At 69.1% G+C, this 19,131-nt stretch overlaps 2 protein-coding genes across 3 annotated transcripts; one reads left to right on the forward strand and one right to left on the reverse strand.

Annotated features, from left to right (window-relative positions):
- Window positions 1–39: 39 nt before the first annotated feature.
- LOC104148420 (integrin alpha-X-like) lies at window positions 40–16,067 on the forward strand. Of its 2 annotated transcripts, XM_068923201.1 has the most exons (30): window positions 40–169; window positions 1,973–2,078; window positions 2,168–2,271; window positions 4,570–4,634; window positions 4,756–4,858; window positions 5,096–5,226; window positions 5,328–5,479; window positions 5,562–5,715; window positions 6,883–7,033; window positions 7,117–7,190; window positions 7,308–7,437; window positions 8,082–8,230; window positions 8,319–8,459; window positions 8,543–8,749; window positions 9,656–9,786; window positions 9,877–10,034; window positions 10,224–10,378; window positions 10,463–10,594; window positions 10,830–10,903; window positions 10,994–11,135; window positions 11,721–11,822; window positions 11,901–11,980; window positions 12,155–12,238; window positions 13,192–13,273; window positions 13,561–13,668; window positions 13,755–13,835; window positions 13,937–14,050; window positions 14,627–14,719; window positions 14,874–14,984; window positions 15,391–16,067. In XM_068923201.1, exons 1-30 carry the CDS (start codon window positions 133–135, stop codon window positions 15,481–15,483), a joined length of 3,444 nt encoding a protein of 1,147 aa, XP_068779302.1. In that variant the 5' UTR covers window positions 40–132; the 3' UTR covers window positions 15,484–16,067. The 2 variants fall into 2 exon arrangements, with proteins under 2 accessions (XP_068779302.1, XP_068779303.1); XM_068923202.1 differs by lacking the exons at window positions 40–169; window positions 1,973–2,078; window positions 2,168–2,271 and adding an exon at window positions 3,007–3,094.
- Window positions 16,068–16,197: 130 nt separating this feature from the next.
- COX6A2 (cytochrome c oxidase subunit 6A2) lies at window positions 16,198–18,395 on the reverse strand. The gene is made up of 3 exons (XM_068923352.1): window positions 17,865–18,395; window positions 17,479–17,621; window positions 16,198–16,334 (listed from the first exon to the last, which is right to left on the reverse strand). The coding sequence occupies exons 1-3, from the start codon at window positions 17,935–17,937 to the stop codon at window positions 16,254–16,256; spliced, it is 297 nt and encodes a 98-aa protein (XP_068779453.1). The 5' UTR covers window positions 17,938–18,395; the 3' UTR covers window positions 16,198–16,253.
- Between the last annotated feature and the right edge of the window lie 736 nt (window positions 18,396–19,131).

Genomic DNA, 19,131 nt, shown 5'->3' on the forward strand with positions numbered 1-19,131 from the left:
CAGCAGGGCAGCACGGCCATGTTCCCCTCCCCCCCCCGGTCCCACCCCTCCCCCCCCCAAACCGCCGCCCTCCGGCCCCGCTCACTTCTCCTTCCCCGGCCGGCGGCACCCAGCACCCTGGGGCCGGCTGCCATGCACCCCTGGGTGCTGCTCGCCGGGCTCTGCGCAGGTGGGCACCCGGACGCCTGGGCCCCTGGCTGCGGCTTGCGGGGGGGTGGGTGGGATGTGATAGACGGGGCACCCGGACGCCTGGGCCCCTTGAGGGCAGCAGGATGGAGCAGGGTCCCCGGACGCCTGGGCCCTTGGGAGGGGGAATTGGGATGGAGCAGGGTCCCCGGACACCTGGGCCCTTGGGATGGTGGTGGGATGGTGACGCCCGGACGCCTGGGCCCTTGGGATGGTGGTGGGATGGAGCAGGTTCCCTGGACGCCTGGGCCCTTGGGATGGTGGTGGGATGGAGCAGGTTCCCCGGACACCTGGGCCCTTGGGATGGTGGCGGGATGGAGCAGGGTCCCCGAACGCCTGGGCCCTTGGGATGGTGGTGGGATGGAGCAGGTTCCCCGGACACCTGGGCCCTTGGGATGGTGGTGGGATGGAGCAGGGTCCCGGACGCCTGGGCCCTTGGGATGGTGGTGGGATGGAGCAGGGTCCCCGGACGCCTGGGCCCTTGGGAGGGGGAAATGGGATGGAGCAGGTTCCCGGACGCCTGGGCCCTTGGGATGGTGGTGGGGTGGAGCAGGGTCCCCGGATGCCTGGGCCCTTGGGATGGTGGTGGGATGGAGCAGGGTCCCCGGACGCCTGGGCCCTTGGGAGGGGGAAATGGGATGGAGCAGGTTCCCCGGACGCCTGGGCCCTTGGGATGGTGGTGGGATGGAGCAGGTTCCCGGACGCCTGGGCCCTTGGGATGGTGGCGGGATGGAGCAGGGTCCCCGGACGCCTGGGCCCTTGGGAGGGGGAAATGGGATGGAGCAGGTTCCCCGGACGCCTGGGCCCGTGGGAGGGCGGCGGGGTGGTGTCGCCCGGACGCCTGGGCCCGTGGGAGGGCGGCGGGGTGGTGATGCCCGGACGCCTGGGCCCTTGGGAGGGTGGCGGGGTGGTGTCACCCGGACGCCTGGGCCCGTGGGAGGACGGCGGGGTGGTGATGCCCGGACGCCTGGGCCCTTGGGAGGGCGGCGGGGTGGTGTCGCCCGGACGCCTGGGCCCCTTGGGAGGGCGGCGGGGTGGTGTCACCCGGACGCCTGGGCCCGTGGGAGGGCGGCAGGGTGGTGATGCCCGGACGCCTGGGCCCTTGGGAGGGTGGCGGGGTGGTGTCGCCCGGACGCCTGGGCCCGTGGGAGGGCAGCGGGGTGGTGATGCCCGGACGCCTGGGCCCTTGGGAGGGCGGCGGGGTGGTGATGCCCGGACGCCTGGGCCCTTGGGAGGGCGGCGGGGTGGTGTCGCCCGGACGCCTGGGCCCTTGGGAGGGCGGCGGGGTGGTGTCACCCGGACGCCTGGGCCCGTGGGAGGGCAGCGGGGTGGTGATGCCCGGACGCCTGGGCCCTTGGGAGGGCGGCGGGGTGGTGATGCCCGGACGCCTGGGCCCTTGGGAGGGCGGCGGGGTGGTGTCGCCCGGACGCCTGGGCCCTTGGGAGGGCGGCGGGGTGGTGTCGCCCGGACGCCTGGGCCCTTGGGAGGGCGGCGGGGTGGTGTCGCCCGGACGCCTGGGCCCTTGGGAGGGCGGCGGGGTGGTGTCGCCCGGACGCCTGGGCCCTTGGGAGGGCGGCGGGGTGGTGTCGCCCGGACGCCTGGGCCCTTGGGAGGGCGGCGGGGTGGTGACGCCCGGACGCCTGGGCCCTTGGGAGGGTGGCGGGGTGGTGTCACCCGGACGCCTGGGCCCTTGGGAGGGTGGCGGGGTGGTGTCACCCGGACGCCTGGGCCCTTGGGAGGGTGGCGGGGTGGTGACGCCCGGACGCCTGGGCCCCGTCGCCCGCAGCGCTGCCCCCCGCCGGCGGCTCCGGCGTGGACGAGGCGACGGCGACGGTGTTTCAGGGGCCGCCGCTGGGCGCCTTCGGCCACAGCGTGGCCCAGTTCGACGGCGGGTACGTTTCCCCCCCCCCGCCATGGGCGCCCCCTGCCCCCCCCCGCCGTGGGGCACCCCCCAACCCGCGGCTGCCCCCCCCCACCCCAGGGTGCTGGTGGGCGCCCCGCTGGAGCCCGGCCGGGCCAACGAGACGGGTCGGGTCTATCGGTGCCAGCCGGGCTCCAGGAGCTGCGAGAACATCCCCGTGGCCGGTAGGACGCCTGGGCCCCCGGGTGGGGGGGGCGGGGGGGACACCCGGACGCCTGGGCCCCCAGGTGGGGGAGGATGGGGACACCCAGACACCTGGGCCCCTGGGTGGGGGAGGATGAGGGCACCCGGACGCCTGGGCCCCTGGATGGAGAAGGGGGCACCCGGACGCCTGGGCCCCCTGGATAGAGGTGGGGGGTGGAGAGGGGGCACCCGGACGCCTGGGCCCTTGGATGGAGGAGGGGGCACCCGGACGCCTGGGCCCCCGGGTGGGGGAGGATGGGGGCACCCGGACGCCTGGGCCCCCAGGTGGGGGAAGATGAGGGCACCCGGACGCCTGGGCCCCTGGATGGAGGATGGGGGCACCCGGACGCCTGGGCCCCTGGATAGAGGAGGCAGCACCCGGACGCCTGGGCCCCCTGGATAGAGGTGGGGGGTGGAGAGGGGGCACCCGGACGCCTGGGCCCTTGGATGGAGGAGGGGGCACCTGGATGCCTGGGCCGCCGGGTGGGGGAGGATGGGGGCACCCGGACGCCTGGGCCCCTGGATGGAGAAGGGGGCACCCGGACGCCTGGGCCCCCTGGATAGAGGTGGGGGGTGGAGAGGGGGCACCTGGACGCCTGGGCCCTTGGATGGAGGAGGGGGCACCCGGACGCCTGGGCCCCTGGGTGGGGGAGGATGGGGGCACCCGGACGCCTGGGCCCCCAGGTGGGGGAAGATGAGGGCACCCGGACGCCTGGGCCCCTGGATGGAGGATGGGGGCACCCGGACGCCTGGGCCCCTGGATAGAGGAGGCAGCACCCGGACGCCTGGGCCCCCTGGATAGAGGTGGGGGGTGGAGAGGGGGCACCCGGACGCCTGGGCCCTTGGATGGAGGAGGGGGCACCTGGATGCCTGGGCCCCTGGGTGGGGGAGGATGGGGGCGCCCGGACGCCTGGGCCCCTGGATGGAGAAGGGGGCACCCGGACGCCTGGGCCCCCTGGATAGAGGTGGGGGGTGGAGAGGGGGCACCTGGACGCCTGGGCCCTTGGATGGAGGAGGGGGCACCCGGACGCCTGGGCCCCTGGGTGGGGGAGGATGGGGGCACCTGGACGCCTGGGCCCCCGGGTGGGGGAGGATGGGGGCACCCGGACGCCTGGGCCCCTGGGTGGGGGAGGATGGGGACACCCGGACGCCTGGGCCCCCTCGCAGAGGCGGGGGGGGCGGAGCTGTGGGGACGCCCGGATGCCTGGGTCCGCTGCGGTGTTATATTTGGTGGCGGGGGAGGGGGGGTGGAAGCCGCCCGGACGCCTGGGTCCTCTCCCCGCCCGTGGGAGCCGCGGCAGGTTTGGGCGCCCGGACGCCTGGGCCCGTTGCTTGGTTGGGCTGGGGGTTGTGCAAGGCTGCACGTATTAGAGGGCAGGGCGGGGTGCCCGGACGCCTGGGTCCCTTGTCACTTCCCTCCCGGACGCCTGGGTCCCCTGCCACCTCCCTCCCGGACACCTGGGCCCTCCAACACCTCCTTCCTGGGCACCTGGGCCCTCCAACACCTCCTTCCTGGGCACCTGGGCCCTCCACCACCTCCTTCCCGGACACCTGGGCCCTCCACCACCTCCTTCCCGGACACCTGGGCCCTCCAACACCTCCTTCCCGGACACCTGGGCCCTCCACCACCTCCTTCCCGGACACCTGGGCCCTCTACCACCTCCCTCCCGGACACCTGGGCCCTCCACCACCTCCTTCCCGGACACCTGGGCCCTCTACCACCTCCCTCCCGGACACCTGGGCCCTCCAACACCTCCCTCCCGGACACCTGGGCCCTCCACCACCTCCTTCCCGGACACCTGGGTCCTCCAACACCTCCCTCCTGGACACCTGGGCCCTCCACCACCTCCCTCCTGGACACCTGGGCCCTCCAACACCTCCCTCCTGGACACCTGGGTCCCCTGCTACCTCCCTCCCGGACACCTGGGCCCTCCACCACCTCCCTCCCGGACACCTGGGCCCTCCAACACCTCCCTCCCGGACACCTGGGCCCTGCCACCACCTCCCTCCCGGACACCTGGGTCCTCCACCACCTCCTTCCCGGACACCTGGGCCCTCCAACACCTCCCTCCCGGACACCTGGGCCCTCCACCACCTCCTTCCCGGACACCTGGGCCCTCCACCACCTCCATCCTGGACACCTGGGCCCTCCACCACCTCCCTCCTGGACACCTGGGCCCTCCAACACCTCCCTCCCAGACGCCTGGGTCCCTCACTGCCTCTCGCCCCGGACGCCGGGGTCCCTCACCACCCCGCTGAGCCCACGTGTCTCCCCGCAGCCCCGCCAGATGCCATCTCCATGTCCCTGGGCCTCTCGTTGGCGGCCCGCGGCTCCCAGCTCCTGGTGGGTCCCGTCCCGTCCCTTCCCTCCCTGGGAGCCGCCTGCCATATGGGGCGGCTGCCGCGGCGACGGTGGGGTGTTGGAACGGTGTTGTGTGTTCCCCCTCCCCGGTCTCCGGCCCCAGGCGTGCGGCCCCACGGCGCAGCGGGCCTGCGGGGAGAACATGGAGGTGCGGGGCTACTGCTTCCGGCTGGCCACGGCGGAGCGCCTGCCGGCCGCCCTGCCAGGTACGGCCCCATGGGGTCCCTGTGGGGCTGGAGGAGCCCTATGGAGGTCGATATGGGGTGGGGGAGGCCTGGTGTGGGGCTGGAGGAAGCTCATGGAGGTCAATATGGGATAGAGGGGGCCTGGTGTGGGGCTGGAGGAGCCCTATGGACATCAGTATGGGGCGGGAGAGGCCCGGTGTGGGGCTGGAGGAGCCCCATGGGGCTGCCGCGCCCCCCCTCACCCCCTGGCCGCCCCAGCGTGCCCCCGCCGCGTCTCCGACATAGTCTTCCTGGTGGACGGCTCGGGCAGCATCGCCGCCCGCGACTTCCAGCGCATGAAGATCTTCATCATCGAGGTCATGAGCCGCTTCCAGGGCTCCGACACCCGGGTAGGTGGGACCCGCCGCGTCAGGGTGGGTCCCGGCACCCCCGGGTGCCCCTAACACCCCCCCAACCGTGTCCACCCCAACTGTGTCCCACCCCACCGCAGTTCGCCCTGCTGCAGTTCTCCTACGGGTCCACCCTCCACTTCAACTTCGCCACCTACAGCCGCTTGTCCCGGGAGCAGTGGGTGAGGGAGGTCCAGGACATCCAGCAGCTGGGGCAGAACACGCAGACGGCCAGCGGCATCCGGAGGGTGGTGTAAGTCCCCCCCCACCCCACCTCCGGCCCCTCCGCCACCTCCGCGGCCTGGGCCGACCCACCCTGTTCCCGCCCGGCGCAGGAGGGAGCTGTTCGCCCCCGGGCAGGGAGCCCGGGACGGCGCCCACCGCATCCTCATCGTGGTCACGGACGGGCAGAAGTATGGAGACCACCTCAACTACAAGGACGTGATCCCCGAGGCCAACCGAGCCGGCATCATCCGCTACGCCATCGGGGTGAGGGAGCCGCCGGGCCACCGCTGCGGCCCACCCCCGCCGCGGCCGGCTGTCACCCAGCTGTCCCCCGAGGCGGCACTCCGTCCATCTAGCTGTCCGTCCATCCATCCGTCCACACACACAGCCATCCATCCATCCATCCATTCATTCATCCATCCATCCATCCCCACACACAGCCATCCATCCATCCATCCATCCATCCATCCATCCATCCGTCCATCCATCCATTCATCCATCCATCCATCCATCCGTCCACACACACAGCCATCCATCCATCCATCCATCCATCCATCCATCCATCCGTCCATCCATCCATCCCCACACACAGCCATCCATCCATCTGTCCGTCCATCCGTCCGTCCATCCATCCATCCATCCATCCATCCCTCCATCCATCCATTCATCCATCCATCCACACATAGCCATCCATCCATTCATCCATCTGTCCATCCCTCCATCCATCCATTCATCCATCCATCCATCCATCCACACACACAGCCATCCATCCATCCGTCCATCTGTCCATCCATCCATCCATTCATCCATCATCCATTCATCCATCCATCCATCTGTCCATCCATCCATTCATCCATCCATCCATCTGTCCATCCATCCATTCATCCATCCATCCATACACACACACAGCCATCCATCCATCCATCATCCATCCATCCATCCGTCCATCTGTCCATCCATCCATCCATCCATCCGTCCATCCATCCATCCGTCCATCTGTCCGTCCATCCATTCATTCATCCATCTCTCCATCTATTCCTCTACCAGTCCCTCTCCAAACATCATCCATCCTCAAACCATCTGTCCATCTCCAGCCATCCGCCTGTCCCCAAACATCTCCATCCATCTGCCCATCCCTCTCCAAGCATCCATCCACCCATCCATCCATCCGTCCCCAAACATCCCCAGCCATCGACCCATCCGTCCTTCCCTCCCTCCTCCCATCCATCCCCAAACGCACCTGTCAGCCAGCCCTCCTCGAACACATCCGTCCCTCCCCAACCAACTCCAGCCAGCCATCCGTCCCCAACATCGCCATCCAGCCATCCATCCCCAACATCACCATCCATCTACCCATCCATCCCCAACACCTCCAACCATCCCTCTCCAAACATCTTGAGCCACCTCCATCCGGCCTCTCTCCGGGTGCAGGTGGGCGAGGCCTTCTCCCAGGCGAACGCCATAACTGAGCTCAACATAATCGCCTCCGCGCCCCCTGAGGAGCACGTCTTCCGGGTGGACAACTTCGACGCCCTGCAGGGCATCCAGAACCAGCTGGAGGAGAAGATCTTCGCCATCGAGGGTACCAGGGGCCGGGGAGGGGGTGTCCGTGGGCTGGCCCCGGGGGGAAGCCGGGACCCTCCGCTCACCCCCACCTTCCCCCAGGCACCCAGTCCTCCAGCAGCAGCTCCTTCCAGCTGGAGATGGCCCAGGAGGGCTTCAGCGCCCTGCTCACCCCCGTGAGTGTCCCCCCACGGCCCCACACCTGCGGGGTGGCCGCAGGGCAGGACTGACCTCTGTCCCCCTGCTGTCGTCCCCCCTCTGCCTGGGGATGTGGCCCCTCTTTACTGGTTTAGGAGGGGCCCGTACTGGGAGCGGTGGGTGCCTACGACTGGTCCGGAGGGGTGTTCCTCTACGGGGAGACCAAGGAACCGACCTTCATCAATGTGTCCCAAGCTGCCGGCGATATGAATGATGCCTACTTGGGTAAGAGCTGCCCACCCCAGGGACATCAGTGTCCCAGCAAGCGTCCTGGGGATGTTGGCACCCCTGCGAGGATCCTCACGTGGGGCTGGAGACGTTGGTGTCCCCATGGGGATTCTGGGCACATCAGCGTCCCAGTGAAGGTCTCCACGTGGTGCTGGAGACGTTGGTGCCCCCATGGGGATTCTGGGCACATCAGTGTCCCAGTGAAGGTCTCCACGTGGTGCTGGAGACGTTGGTGCCCCCATGGGGATTCTGGGCACATCAGTGTCCCAGTGAAGGTCTCCACGTGGTGCTGGAGACGTTGGTGCCCCCATGGGGATTCTGGGCACATCAGTGTCCCAGTGAAGGTCTCCACGTGGTGCTGGAGACATTGGTGCCCCCATGAGGACTCTGGGCACATCAGCGTCCCAGTGAAGGTCTCCACGTGGTGCTGGAGACGTTGGTGCCCCCATGAGGACTCTGGGCACATCAGCGTCCCAGTGAAGGTCTCCACGTGGTGCTGGAGACGTTGGTGCCCCCATGAGGGTTCTGGGCACATCAGCGTCCCAATGAGCGTGGGGCTGGGGACGTCGAGGTCGCCACGCGGGTCCCCGGGCTGTCCCATCCCCTTCCTCGTGTCTGAGCCCCCTCCATGCCGTGCCCAGGCTACGCGGCCGAGTCCCTGGTCCTCGGCGGCGCCCGGGCCTTTGCCCTGGGGGCCCCCCGCTACCAGCACGTCGGCAGGGTCATCGTCGTCGTCCTCCGTGGTGCCCCGGGCACCTGGGAGCCCAGCGCCGACGCGTCGGGGCAGCAGGTAACAGAGCGGGGCGACGGGCCGGGCCGGGGCACGGGGACGAGGTCTCGCGCGAGCCTCATGCGCCGCCTTCCCCCCTCCGCCGCAGGTGGGCTCCTACTTCGGGGCCGCCCTGTGCGCCCTGGACCTCGACGGGGATGGCTCCACGGACGCCCTGCTGGTGGGGGCCCCCATGTACTACGAGGCCGGGAGCGGGGGCCGCGTCTCCGTCTGCACCCTGGCGCGGCAGGTAGGGCCCCCGCGGGCGACGGGGGACGGGACGGGTGGCCGGGGCGGGCGGCCAGGGCCACCCAGCATCTCGGACCTTCGCAGGGCGACCAGCTGTGGTGCCAGCAGACGCTGCAGGGCGAGCCGGGCCACCCTTTCGGGCGCTTCGGGGCCAGCCTGGCCCGCCTTGGTGACGTCAACGGGGACGGGCGGGCTGACGTGGCGGTAGGCGCCCCACTGGAGGACGAGGAGCAGGGAGCCGTCTACGTGTTCCTCGGGGTGCAGGGTGGCCTCAGCACCCAGTACAGCCAGGTGAGAGCCCATCACCCCGGGTGACAGATGTTCCGAGTGATGGAGATGTCCTGGGTCACAGCAACATGCTGGGTGGTGGAGACGTCCCAGGTTGTAGTAATGTTCAGAGTGATGGAGACGTCCCAGGTGATGGAGACATCCTAGGTCACAGCAACATGCTGGGTGATGGAGACGTCCCAAGTGATGGAGACATCCTGGGTCACAGCAACATGCTGGGTGGTGGAGACGTCCCAGGTTGTAGTAATGTTCAGGGTGATGGAGATGTCCCAGGTGACGGAGACATCCCAGGTGACAGAGATGATCTGGGTGACGGAGACATCCCAGAAGATGGAGATATCCCAGGGTCAGAGACATCTCGGGTGAGGGAGATGACATGGGTGATGGAGACCCTTTGACAAGAGATGTCCTCGGTAACGCAGCAGTCCTGAGTGACAAAATGTCCAGGGTGAGGGAGATGCCCTGGGGGATGGAGACATCCTGGGTCATAGCAATGTCCTGGGTGACAGAGACACCCCGAGTGACAGAGAAGCCCTGGACGATGGAGATATGCTGGGGGATGGAGATGGCCTGGGCGGTAGAGACGCCCTGGGTGGTGGAGATGGCCTGGGTGGTGGAGATGCCCTGGGTGGTGGAGATGGCCTGGGTGGTGGAGACGCCCTGGGTGCTGGAGACGCCCTGGGTGGTGGAGATGCCCTGCGTGCTGGAGACGCCCTGGGTGCTGGAGATGCCCTGGGTGGTGGAGATGCCCTGGGTGCTGGAGACGCCCTGGGTGCTGGAGATGGCCCAGGTGGTGGAGATACTTTGGGCGATGGAGGTTCCTCGATGGAGAGACTCCCTCTACCCCGTACCCCGCACCCGGGGCCCGGCCGTGGGGCTGAGGCCACATCTCCCTCACCTTCCCCGCAGCGCATCGCCGGCGCCCGCTTCTCCAGCAGGCCGCGACACTTCGGCCAGGCCGTCAGCGGCGGGACGGACCTGACGGGGGACAGGCTGCCGGATGTGGCCGTGGGCGCCCGGGGGCAGGTCCTGCTGCTCAGGTGGGTCCGGGCGGGCACACGCCTGTCGTGGTCCCCCCTGTGACCTCCGCGCCCGCGTTCCCGGCACCGTCCGCGCTCCCGCCCCGGCAGGTCTCGCCCCTTGCTCCATCTCAACGTCTCCATCGTCTTCCGGCCGGCCATCATCCCCACCACCGCCTTCGACTGCCAGGAGCACGACGCGCTGGGCACCCAGGTCAGCACCGCCCACGTCTGCTTCAACGTCACCAAGACGACCGGGGACAACCTAGGTGAGCTACAGCCGGTGGGACGCCTACAGCCGGTGGGGTCGGCCGCAGCCGGCGGGGTGCCTGTGGATGGTGGGTGCCTACCGCCGGCGGGGTGCCTACCGCTTGTGGGGCACCTAGGGCCGGTGGGGTGCCTACAGCCAGCAGGACGCCCTACAACCGGCCACCTTTCCCCGCCTCCGCCCCTCGCAGGTGACGGCATCACCAGCGTCATCCAATACCAGCTGGCGCTCGACCCCGGCAGGGTGAAGGTCCGGGCGACCTTCACCTCCGGGTCCTCCAGCTACAACACGCACCTCCGCATCAGGATCACCCGGCTGTGCCAGGACTACCCCATCGTGTTGCCTGTGAGCTGGGGGTGGCCGAGTCCCCGTCCCCAGCCCCGGTGACCCGGCGCGGTGTACCAACCGCCTGTACCTACCCCGCCGTAGGTCTGCCCCAAGGACACCCTCACCCCTATCTCGCTGCGGCTCGGCTACAGCGTGACGGGGCAGCCCATTGACGGGACAGGCGGCCTCACGCCCGCCCTGGCTAATGGCTCCTCGCAGCCAGTTTGGGGCCAGGTGAGGGCGGCTGTTGCCGTTGCGGTGTTGCGGAGGGCCAGCTGCGGGCGGACGGGGTGACCGTCCGGCTGTTGGCTTGGTCCGGCTGCGTGTGCCGGTGTTGCGCGGGGGCTATGACACCACCCCCCTCACCCCCATCCCTGCCTAGCGGCTGTTGCGGGGGCCCGCTCTGCCCCCGCCGGGTGTTTCACACCCTGACGCCGCCTGTTTTTCCCCTCTACCCCTCCGCCACCAGCTGTTCTTCGAGAAGGACTGCGGCACGGACAACCGCTGCGAGGACCAGCTCCACGTCTCCTTCAACTTCTCGGGGTAGGTGGGCCGGTGGGGAACAGCCGGACAACAACCCGCCGAGCCAGAGCCCCAGCAACCCGGTCCCACAACCCCCACTCCGACCCCCAGGCTGGTCACCGTCATCGTGGGGGTCACCGCCGAGGTGAACGTCGCCATCACCCTCTACAACCTCGGGGAGGACTCGTACAGCACCACCGTGCGGCTGCACCACCCGGCTGCCCTCTCCTACCGCAAGGTCGTGGTGCTCCAGGTACCGTCGGCGGGGGCGGCACCAGGGTGACGTGGTGACGCGGCATCCCGGCAACGTAGGCCTTGGGCTGACAGGGTGTCAGGGTGACGAGCTGTCGGGGTGATGTGGTATTGGGGTGACAAGGTGTTGAGGTGACACAGTGTTGGGGTGACAAGGTGGCAGGGCGGTGGGGTGATGTGTCAGGGTGACAAGGTGTTGGAATGACATGATGTCAGGGTGATGCCTAGGGCTGACAGGGTGTGGGGTGACTCAGTGTCGGGGTGACAAGGTGTCAGGGTGACAAGATATGGGGCTGACAGTGTCGGGGTGACAAGGTGTCAGGGTGACAAGACATGGGGTTGACAGTGACGGGGTGACAAGGTGTCAGGGTGACAAGGTTTCAGGGTGACAAGATATGGGGTTGACAGTGACGGGGTGACAAGGTGTCAGGGTGACAAGGTGTCAGGGTGACAAGGTGTGGGGGCGACAGTGTCAGGGTGATGTGGTGTCGGGGTGACGTGGTGTCGGGGTGACGAGGCGTTGGGGGGTGATATGGTCTCGGAGCGACACGTCGCCGGGGTGACACGTCACCGCCTGTATCCGCAGTCCAACCGCCGGGTGACGGCCGTGCGGTGCAGCGCCGCGGGCGACGCCGGCACCGACACCCTCTGCTACGTCAACCACCCCATCTTCCGCACCGGGGCCAAGGTACCCCCGTCCCCCCGCCCCCACACCCGCCCCCACACCCGGCCCCACACCCGGCCCCAACACCCTCCCACCGCCCAGGTCGTCTTCGTGGTCACCTTGGACGTCCCCACTGAGGCCGAGCTCGGGGGCACCCTGGAGATAGCGGCCACCGCCGGAAGGTGACAACCCCACCCCGGGGCCGCAGGGACCCCGGCGTCCGGGCCTCGGTTTCCCCTCTGAGGTCTCGGGGTGGATGGAGGGGAGGTGGCCGGACGCCTGGGCCCCTCGCCGGGGGGGAGGTGGGACGCTGATGTGTCGTGTCCCCCCAACCTGCCCCGCTCCACCCCACACAGTGAAAACGGGAGCCCCGTGACCCCCAGCATGAGCCACCGGGCCCAGCTCAGCGTCCGCTACGGCGTCTACCTCGTCCTCGCCAGGTGGGTCCTGCCCCATGGTCACCTCGGTCCTGCCCCACGGCCACCTCTGTCCTGCCCCATGGCCACCTCTGTCCTGCCCCATGGCCACCTCCGTCCTGCTCTACGGCCACCTCTGTCCTGCCCCATGGCCACCTCCGTCCTGCCCCATGGCCACCTCCGTCCTGCCCCATGGCCACCTCTGTCCTGCTCCATGGCCACCTCCGTCCTGCTCCATGGCCACCTCCGTCCTGCCCCATGGCCACCTCTGTCCTGCTCCATGGCCACCTCTGTCCTGCCCCATGGTCACCTCGGTCCTGCCCCATGGTCACCTCCGTCCTGCTCCATGGTCACCTCTGTCCTGCCCCATGGCCACCTCCGTCCTGCCCCATGGCCACCTCTGTCCTGCTCCATGGCCACCTCCGTCCTGCCCCATGGCCACCTCTGTCCTGCCCCATGGCCACCTCTGTCCTGCTCTACGGCCACCTCTGTCCTGCTCCATGGTCACCTCGGTCCTGCCCCATGGTCACCTCTGTCCTGCCCCACGGCCACCTCGGTCCTGCCCCATGGCCACCTCGGTCCTGCCCCACAGCCACCTCAGTCCTGCTCTACGGCCACCTCGGTCCTGCCCCACGGCCACCTCTGTCCTGCTCTACGGCCACCTCCGTCCTGCTCCATGGCCACCTTGGTCCTGCCCCACGGCCACCTCTGTCCTGCTCTACGGCCACCTCCGTCCTGCTCCACGGCCACCTCGGTCCTGCTCCATGGCCACCTCTGTCCTGCCCCATGGCCACCTCTGTCCTGCTCCACGGCTACCTCTGTCTTGCTCCATGGCCACTTCCATCCTGCCCCACAGCCATCCCCATCCTGCTCCATGGCCACCTCTGTTCTGCCCCACGGCCAGCCCCATTGTGCCCCACTGCCCCCCATTCCCCCCCCACCGGCCCCACAGCCCCACAGCCTCCCCGATCCCACAGCCTCGAGGCCTCGACCAAGTACGTCAACGTCTCGCTCAAGACCACCAGCAGCGCCAAGGCCAAGATCACCCACTGCTACCAGGTCCGACCCGGACGCCTGGGCCCCTTGGGGTGGCAGAGAGGGTCGAAAGGACCCCCGGATGCCTGGGCCCCTCGGGGGTGGTGGGGCAGGTCGAAGGGACGCCCAGACACCTGGGCCCCTTGGGCGTGGTGGGACAGGTTGAAGGGACCCCCGGATGCCTGGGCCCGTTGGGGGTGGTGGGGCAGGTTGAAGGGACCCCCGGACGCCTGGGCCCGTTGGGGGTGGTGGGGCAGGTCGAAAGGACCCCCAACCCCGGACGCCTGGGCCCCTCACCGGGCGCCTTCCAGGTGACGAACCTGCGGCAGCGCCACGTCCCGCTCAACGTCACCTTCCTGGTCCCGGCGGCCCTCGACGGCCTCCCGGTGTGGGAGAACCCCACCGTCATCCCTTCCCGGGTAGGTTCCCCCCACCCCCGTATCATTGTCCCCCCCCCCCATTCCCCGTCACCGTCACCGGTGACCCTCCGACCCGCTGTCCGCAGCCGGAGCTGGTGCAGTGCCGGAGCGTCCAGCGGCCGGGCGGCGAGGAGGACACGCGCCGGCTCCACCAGCATCTCGTCCTGGTGAGTCCCGTGGTCGGGAGCCCCGGGGAGGGTCTCCTCGGTCCGGACAGGCGGATGGCGACACCCGGATGACCTCGTTGTCCTCCCCTCCCCACCGCCAGGACTGCACCACGGCCACCTGCAAGGAGATCCTGTGCCAGGTCTCGGCCCTGGAGCCCGCCCAGCCCCTGGGGCTCAACGTCACCGGGCACCTGGCCTTTGCCTGGGTGGCCAAGGTAGGGGGGACGGGGGACACCGTGGGGACACCTCGGGGAGGTGGTGGGACATGCCTCGGGGACACCTCGGGGAATGTGGTGGGAGATGCCTCGGGGACACCTTGGGGAACGTGGTGGGACATGCCTCGGGGACACCTCATGGACATGGTGGGCGATGCCATGGGGGACACCTTGGGGGACACCTTGGGGACCTCTCGGGACACCTCATGGACATGGTGGGAGATGCCTTGGGGACACCTCAGGGAGACGTCGTGGATGTGATGGGAGATGCTTTGGGGACACCTTTGGGGACGTAGTGGGAGACACCTTTGGGGACGTGGTGGGAGATGCCTTGGGAACACCTCATGGACATGGTGTGGGAAGCCTTGAGGACACCTTGAGGACACCTCAGGGATGTGGTTGGGGACACCTTGGGGACGCCTCGAGGAGACCTCGGGGCCGGGGTGGGAAGGACGCCCAATCAGCAGCCAAAGGGCGCTGCTGCTGGACCCCGGGGACCTGGGGACAGGGGACGGGACCCTGGGTGCCACATGCCCCACAGCCGCCCCCCATGTGCCCTGTCCCCGTCCCCCCCAGGCCCAGCACCCTAAGGTGACCGTGCAGAGCTTGGCCCAGGTGCAGTATGACAAGAGCCGGTACCACAACGCCGACGGGGCCCCCCAACTCCAGGTACGCCCGGACGCCTGGGCCCCCGGGGCCTCACCTGGACACCTGGGTCCTTCGGTGGGGGTAGAAATGGGGCGGCTGGGTTGGAGGGGAAAGGGGCACCCGGACGCCTGGGTCCTCTGGCCCGGCCTGGACGCCTGGGTCCTCTGGCCCTCAGGTGAAGACGGAGGTGGAGCGCCAGGAGGTCCCCAACATGCTGCCCCTGGTGCTGGGGGGCACGGTGGCCGGGCTGGCTCTCCTGGCCCTGGCGGCGCTGGCGCTGTACAAGGTGAGGGGCACCCGGACGCCTGGGCCCCCTGGTGGGGGTAGCAATGGGGCATCTGGGGTGGAGGGGAAAGGGGCACCTGGATGCCTGGGTCTTTGGGGTCCGGCCCGGATGCCTGGGCCCCCCAGTGGGGGTAGCAATGGGGCATCTGGGGTGGAGGGGAAGGGGCACCCGGATGCCTGGGTCCTCAGGGTCCTCACCCGGACGCCTGGGCCCCCGGTGGAGGTAGCAATGGGGCATCTGGGGTGGAGGGGAAAGGGGCACCCGGATGCCTGGGTCCTCGAGGTCCTCACCCGGACGCCTGGGCCCCCGGTGGAGGTAGAAATGGGGCATCTGGGGTGGAGGGGAAGGGGCACCCGGACGCCTGGGCCCCCTGGTGGGCTCACCCCCCCCTTACCCCCCCCCCAAGATGGGCTTCTTCAAGCGCCACTACAAGGAGCTCATGGAGGACGACATGGCCGCTGCCGCCGCCGCTGCCCCCCCCGGCGAGCCCCAGGGCTGAGGCTGCGACGCCCCCGCCCGGACGCCTGGGTCCCCTGGGCAGCGGTGGTGGTGGGGGGAGGTGGGAAATGAGGGTGCCCGGACACCTGGGCCCCTCTGGAAGGGTTGGTGGGGGTGGGAAGGGGGTGCCCGGACACCTGGGCCCCCTGAGGGAGGTCGGGTGTGGAGCGAGGGCACCCGGACGCCTGGGCCCCCCTGGGGTGGGGGGTTGTGGAGCAGGGGTACCCGGATGCCTGGGCCCCCCTGGGGTGGGGGGTTGTGGAGCAGGGGTACCCGGATGCCTGGGCCCCCCTGCGGTGGGGGGTTGTGGAGCAGGGGTACCCGGACGCCTGGGCCCCCCTGGGGTGGGGGGTTGTGGAGCAGGGGTACCCGGACGCCTGGGCCCCCCTGGGGTGGAGGTTGTGGAGCGGGGGCACCCGGACGCCTGGGCCCCCCTGGGGTGGAGGTTGTGGAGCGGGGGCACCCGGACGCCTGGGCCCCCCTGGGGTGGAGGTTGTGGACCGGGGGCACCCGGACGCCTGGGTCCTCTCTGCCGCCCCCCGCCCGCTGCCGGGGCTCCCCCTCATTAAACCCTGAGTCCCCGAACCCCCCGTGTCCTGGTGGCTGCTGTGGGGCCCGGACGCCTGGGTCCCATCTGGGAAATGGGGGTGGGAGGGTTGGGCCCCCCCCCGCATGCCTGGGTCCCCGGACGCCTGGGTCCCCCGTGGGGCAGAGCGGCGGGGACGGAGGAGGCAGGCGGGTCGGTTCGGGGCGTTTATTGCCGTGGGGCCGCTACTTCTCGTAGCCGGTGGGCAGGGGGTTCCTGTGGGGGTTGTGGAAGAACGTGTGGTTCCCGTCACCCCATGGGAACGGCTGTGGGGAGAGAACGGGGGGGGGGGTCAGTGGTGTAACCCCTCCAACTCGGCCCCATAGGGCCCATCGACCCCGGCGTCAGGGCTGTCCCACACCGTATCGACCCCACAGGCCCATCTGCTCCAGCATCGGGTCTTCTTCAACCCATATTTGCCATCTATCCTGGCCTCAGGCCTTCTTCATCTTGTTCTTAACCCCACGGGACCATCAAACCGGTATCAGGTCTCTCCACCCTGTATTGACCTCATAGGGCCCATCTACCTTGTGTCAGGTCTTCTCCACTCCATATTGACCCCACGGGCCCATCTGCTCCAGCATGGGGTCTTCTTCAACCCATATTGACCATCCACCTCCCCATCAGGTCTTCTCCACCCCATATTGACCCCACGGGCCCATCTGCTCCAGCATCAGGTCTTCTCCACCCCATATTGACCATCCACCTCCCCATCAGGCCTTCTCCACCCCATATTGACCCCACGGGCCCATCTGCTCCAGCATCGGGTCTTCTCCACCCCATATTGACCCCACGGGCCCATCTGCTCCAGCATCAGATCTTCTCCACCCCATATTGACCCCACGGGCCCATCTGCTCCAGCATCAGGTCTTCTCCACCCCATATTGACCATCCACCTCCCCATCAGGCCTTCTCCACCCCATATTGACTCCACGGGCCCATCTGCTCCAGCATCGGGTCTTCTCCACCCCATATTGACCCCACGGGCCCATCTGCTCCAGCATCAGGTCTTCTCCACCCCATATTGACCATCCACCTCCCCATCAGGCCTTCTCCACCCCATATTGACCCCACGGGCCCATCTGCTCCAGCATCAGGTCTTCTCCACCCCATATTGACCCCACGGGCCCATCTGCTCCAGCATCAGGTCTTCTCCACCCCATATTGACCATCCACCTCCCCATCAGGCCTTCTCCACCCCATATTGACCCCACGGGCCCATCTGCTCCAGCATCGGATCTTCTCCACCCCATATTGACCCCACGGGCCCATCTGCTCCAGCATCAGGTCTTCTCCACCCCGTATTGACCCCATGGGCCCATCTCCTCCAACCCATCCTGACCATCCACCTCCCTATCAGGCCTTCTCCTCCACACATCGACCCCCACGGGCCCATCGACCCCGGCGTACCTTGGTGCGGATGCGGAGGTGGTGGTAGGGCACGAATTCGGGGCGCGTGGAGGTGTGCCGCCTCTGCTCCAGCCGCACGTTGAGCATGCAGACGCCCACCGCCGGCAGCGCCACCAGGAACGACAGCGTCCGCCACGTCCGGGCTGCCCCACGCCAGCCCCCGGTCACCCTCAAGGTCACCCGGTGGGTGCTCACAGCCCCCCCCCACCCTGACTGCGCCAACCCCCCGCGCCGCCCCCAAAACCCACCCCGAAACGCCCCAGCTCAGCCCCGAAACCACCTGCCGCCCCCCCAAAACGCCCCGAAAACCTGCTCCTCCCCCCCACCCAACGCACCCCCGATGCACCCCGAAAACCAGCCCGGACCCCCCTCCGGCCCCCGCTGACCTGTGGCGGCGCCGCCGTGGCCCCCCGCGGCCGAGGCCAGGGCCCGCCGTGGGGCAGCCCCCCAGGGCAGCATGCTGGCAGGCGCCGGCTCGGGCGACTGACCCCGCTCGCCGCGGTCACCGCAGCCCCACGGCACCCCCGGCTCGGCCAATGGGCTCAGGCCCGGCCCCAACTCGGCGCACGTGTGGGGCCCCCACTCCTCCTCCCCCGCCCGGGGACATTGCCGAGGGGCTAAATATAGACGTGCGGGAAGGGCAAGGGGCCTCGCGAGGGGGGTGGCCAGGACGCCTGGGCCCTCGGGAAGGTCGAGGGTTTATGTTGCTTCCAAGGGGACCCAGGTGTCCGGGTGTCCCCCCCCCCACCCCCAACCCAGCACAGACCGGGCTGAGATGGGGCTCCAGCACCCAACGGCAGCAGTGGAAACGGGTGTCTGGGGCTCTTCTTCGTGGTCAACCCACACGTGGTGGAGAAGGGTCCTCTGGGGGTCTCCCCCCATCGGCCAACGTCCCACCCCAACCTTCCACCAGTGCTGGAGCCCCACAACCCACACGTGGTGGAGAAGGGTCCTCTGGGGGGTCTCCCCCCATCGGCCAACGTCCCACCCCAACCTTCCACCAGTGCTGGAGCCCCACAACCCACACGTGGTGGAGAAGGGTCCTCTGGGGGTCTCCCCCCATCGGCCAACGTCCCACCCCAACCTTCCACCAGTACTGGGTCCCCATGACCCACATGTAGTGGAGAAGGGTCCTCTGGGGGTCTCCCCCCATCGGCCAACGTCCCACCCCAACCTTCCACCAGTGCTGGAGCCCCACAACCCACACGTGTAGTGGAGAAGGGTCCTCTGGGGGTCTCCCCCCATCGGCCAACGTCCCACCCCACCCTTCCACCAGTGCTGGAGCCCCACAACCCACACGTGGTGGAGAAGGGTCCTCTGGGGGTCTCCCCCCATCGGCCAGCGTCCCACCCCACCCTTCCACCAGTGCTGGAGCCCCACAACCCACACGTGTAGTGGAGAAGGGTCCTCTGGGGGTCTCCCCCCATCGGCCAGCGTCCCACCCCACCCTTCCACCAGTGCTGGAGCCCCACAACCCACACGTGTAGTGGAGAAGGGTCCTCTGGGGGTCTCCCCCCATCGGCCAACGTCCCACCCCACCCTTCCACCAGTGCTGGAGCCCCACAACCCACACGTGGTGGAGAAGGGTCCTCTGGGGGTCTCCCCCCATCAGCCAACGTCCCACCCCAACCTTCCACCAGTGCTGGAGCCCCA

The sequence above is a fragment of the Struthio camelus genome, chromosome 32, assembly GCF_040807025.1.
Source record: "Struthio camelus isolate bStrCam1 chromosome 32, bStrCam1.hap1, whole genome shotgun sequence".
In the NCBI taxonomy this organism is placed as follows: domain Eukaryota; kingdom Metazoa; phylum Chordata; class Aves; order Struthioniformes; family Struthionidae; genus Struthio; species Struthio camelus.

Excerpts from the sequence above, each read along its gene's own strand:
- LOC104148420 (XM_068923201.1), top strand. The coding sequence starts at position 133 with ATGCACCCCTGGGTGCTGCTCGCCGGGCTCTGCGCAG. Across the intron at positions 170-1,972 it reads GCTCGCCGGGCTCTGCGCAG|CGCTGCCCCCCGCCGGCGGC; the intron begins GTGGGCACCCGG and ends CGTCGCCCGCAG. Across the intron at positions 11,981-12,154 it reads ATAGCGGCCACCGCCGGAAG|TGAAAACGGGAGCCCCGTGA; the intron begins GTGACAACCCCA and ends CACCCCACACAG.
- COX6A2 (XM_068923352.1), bottom strand. The coding sequence starts at position 17,937 with ATGCTGCCCTGGGGGGCTGCCCCACGGCGGGCCCTGGCCTCGGCCGCG. Across the intron at positions 17,622-17,864 it reads CCACGGCGGCGCCGCCACAG|CCCGGACGTGGCGGACGCTG; the intron begins GTCAGCGGGGGC and ends GGCGTGGGGCAG. Across the intron at positions 16,335-17,478 it reads ACCTCCGCATCCGCACCAAG|CCGTTCCCATGGGGTGACGG; the intron begins GTACGCCGGGGT and ends CTCTCCCCACAG.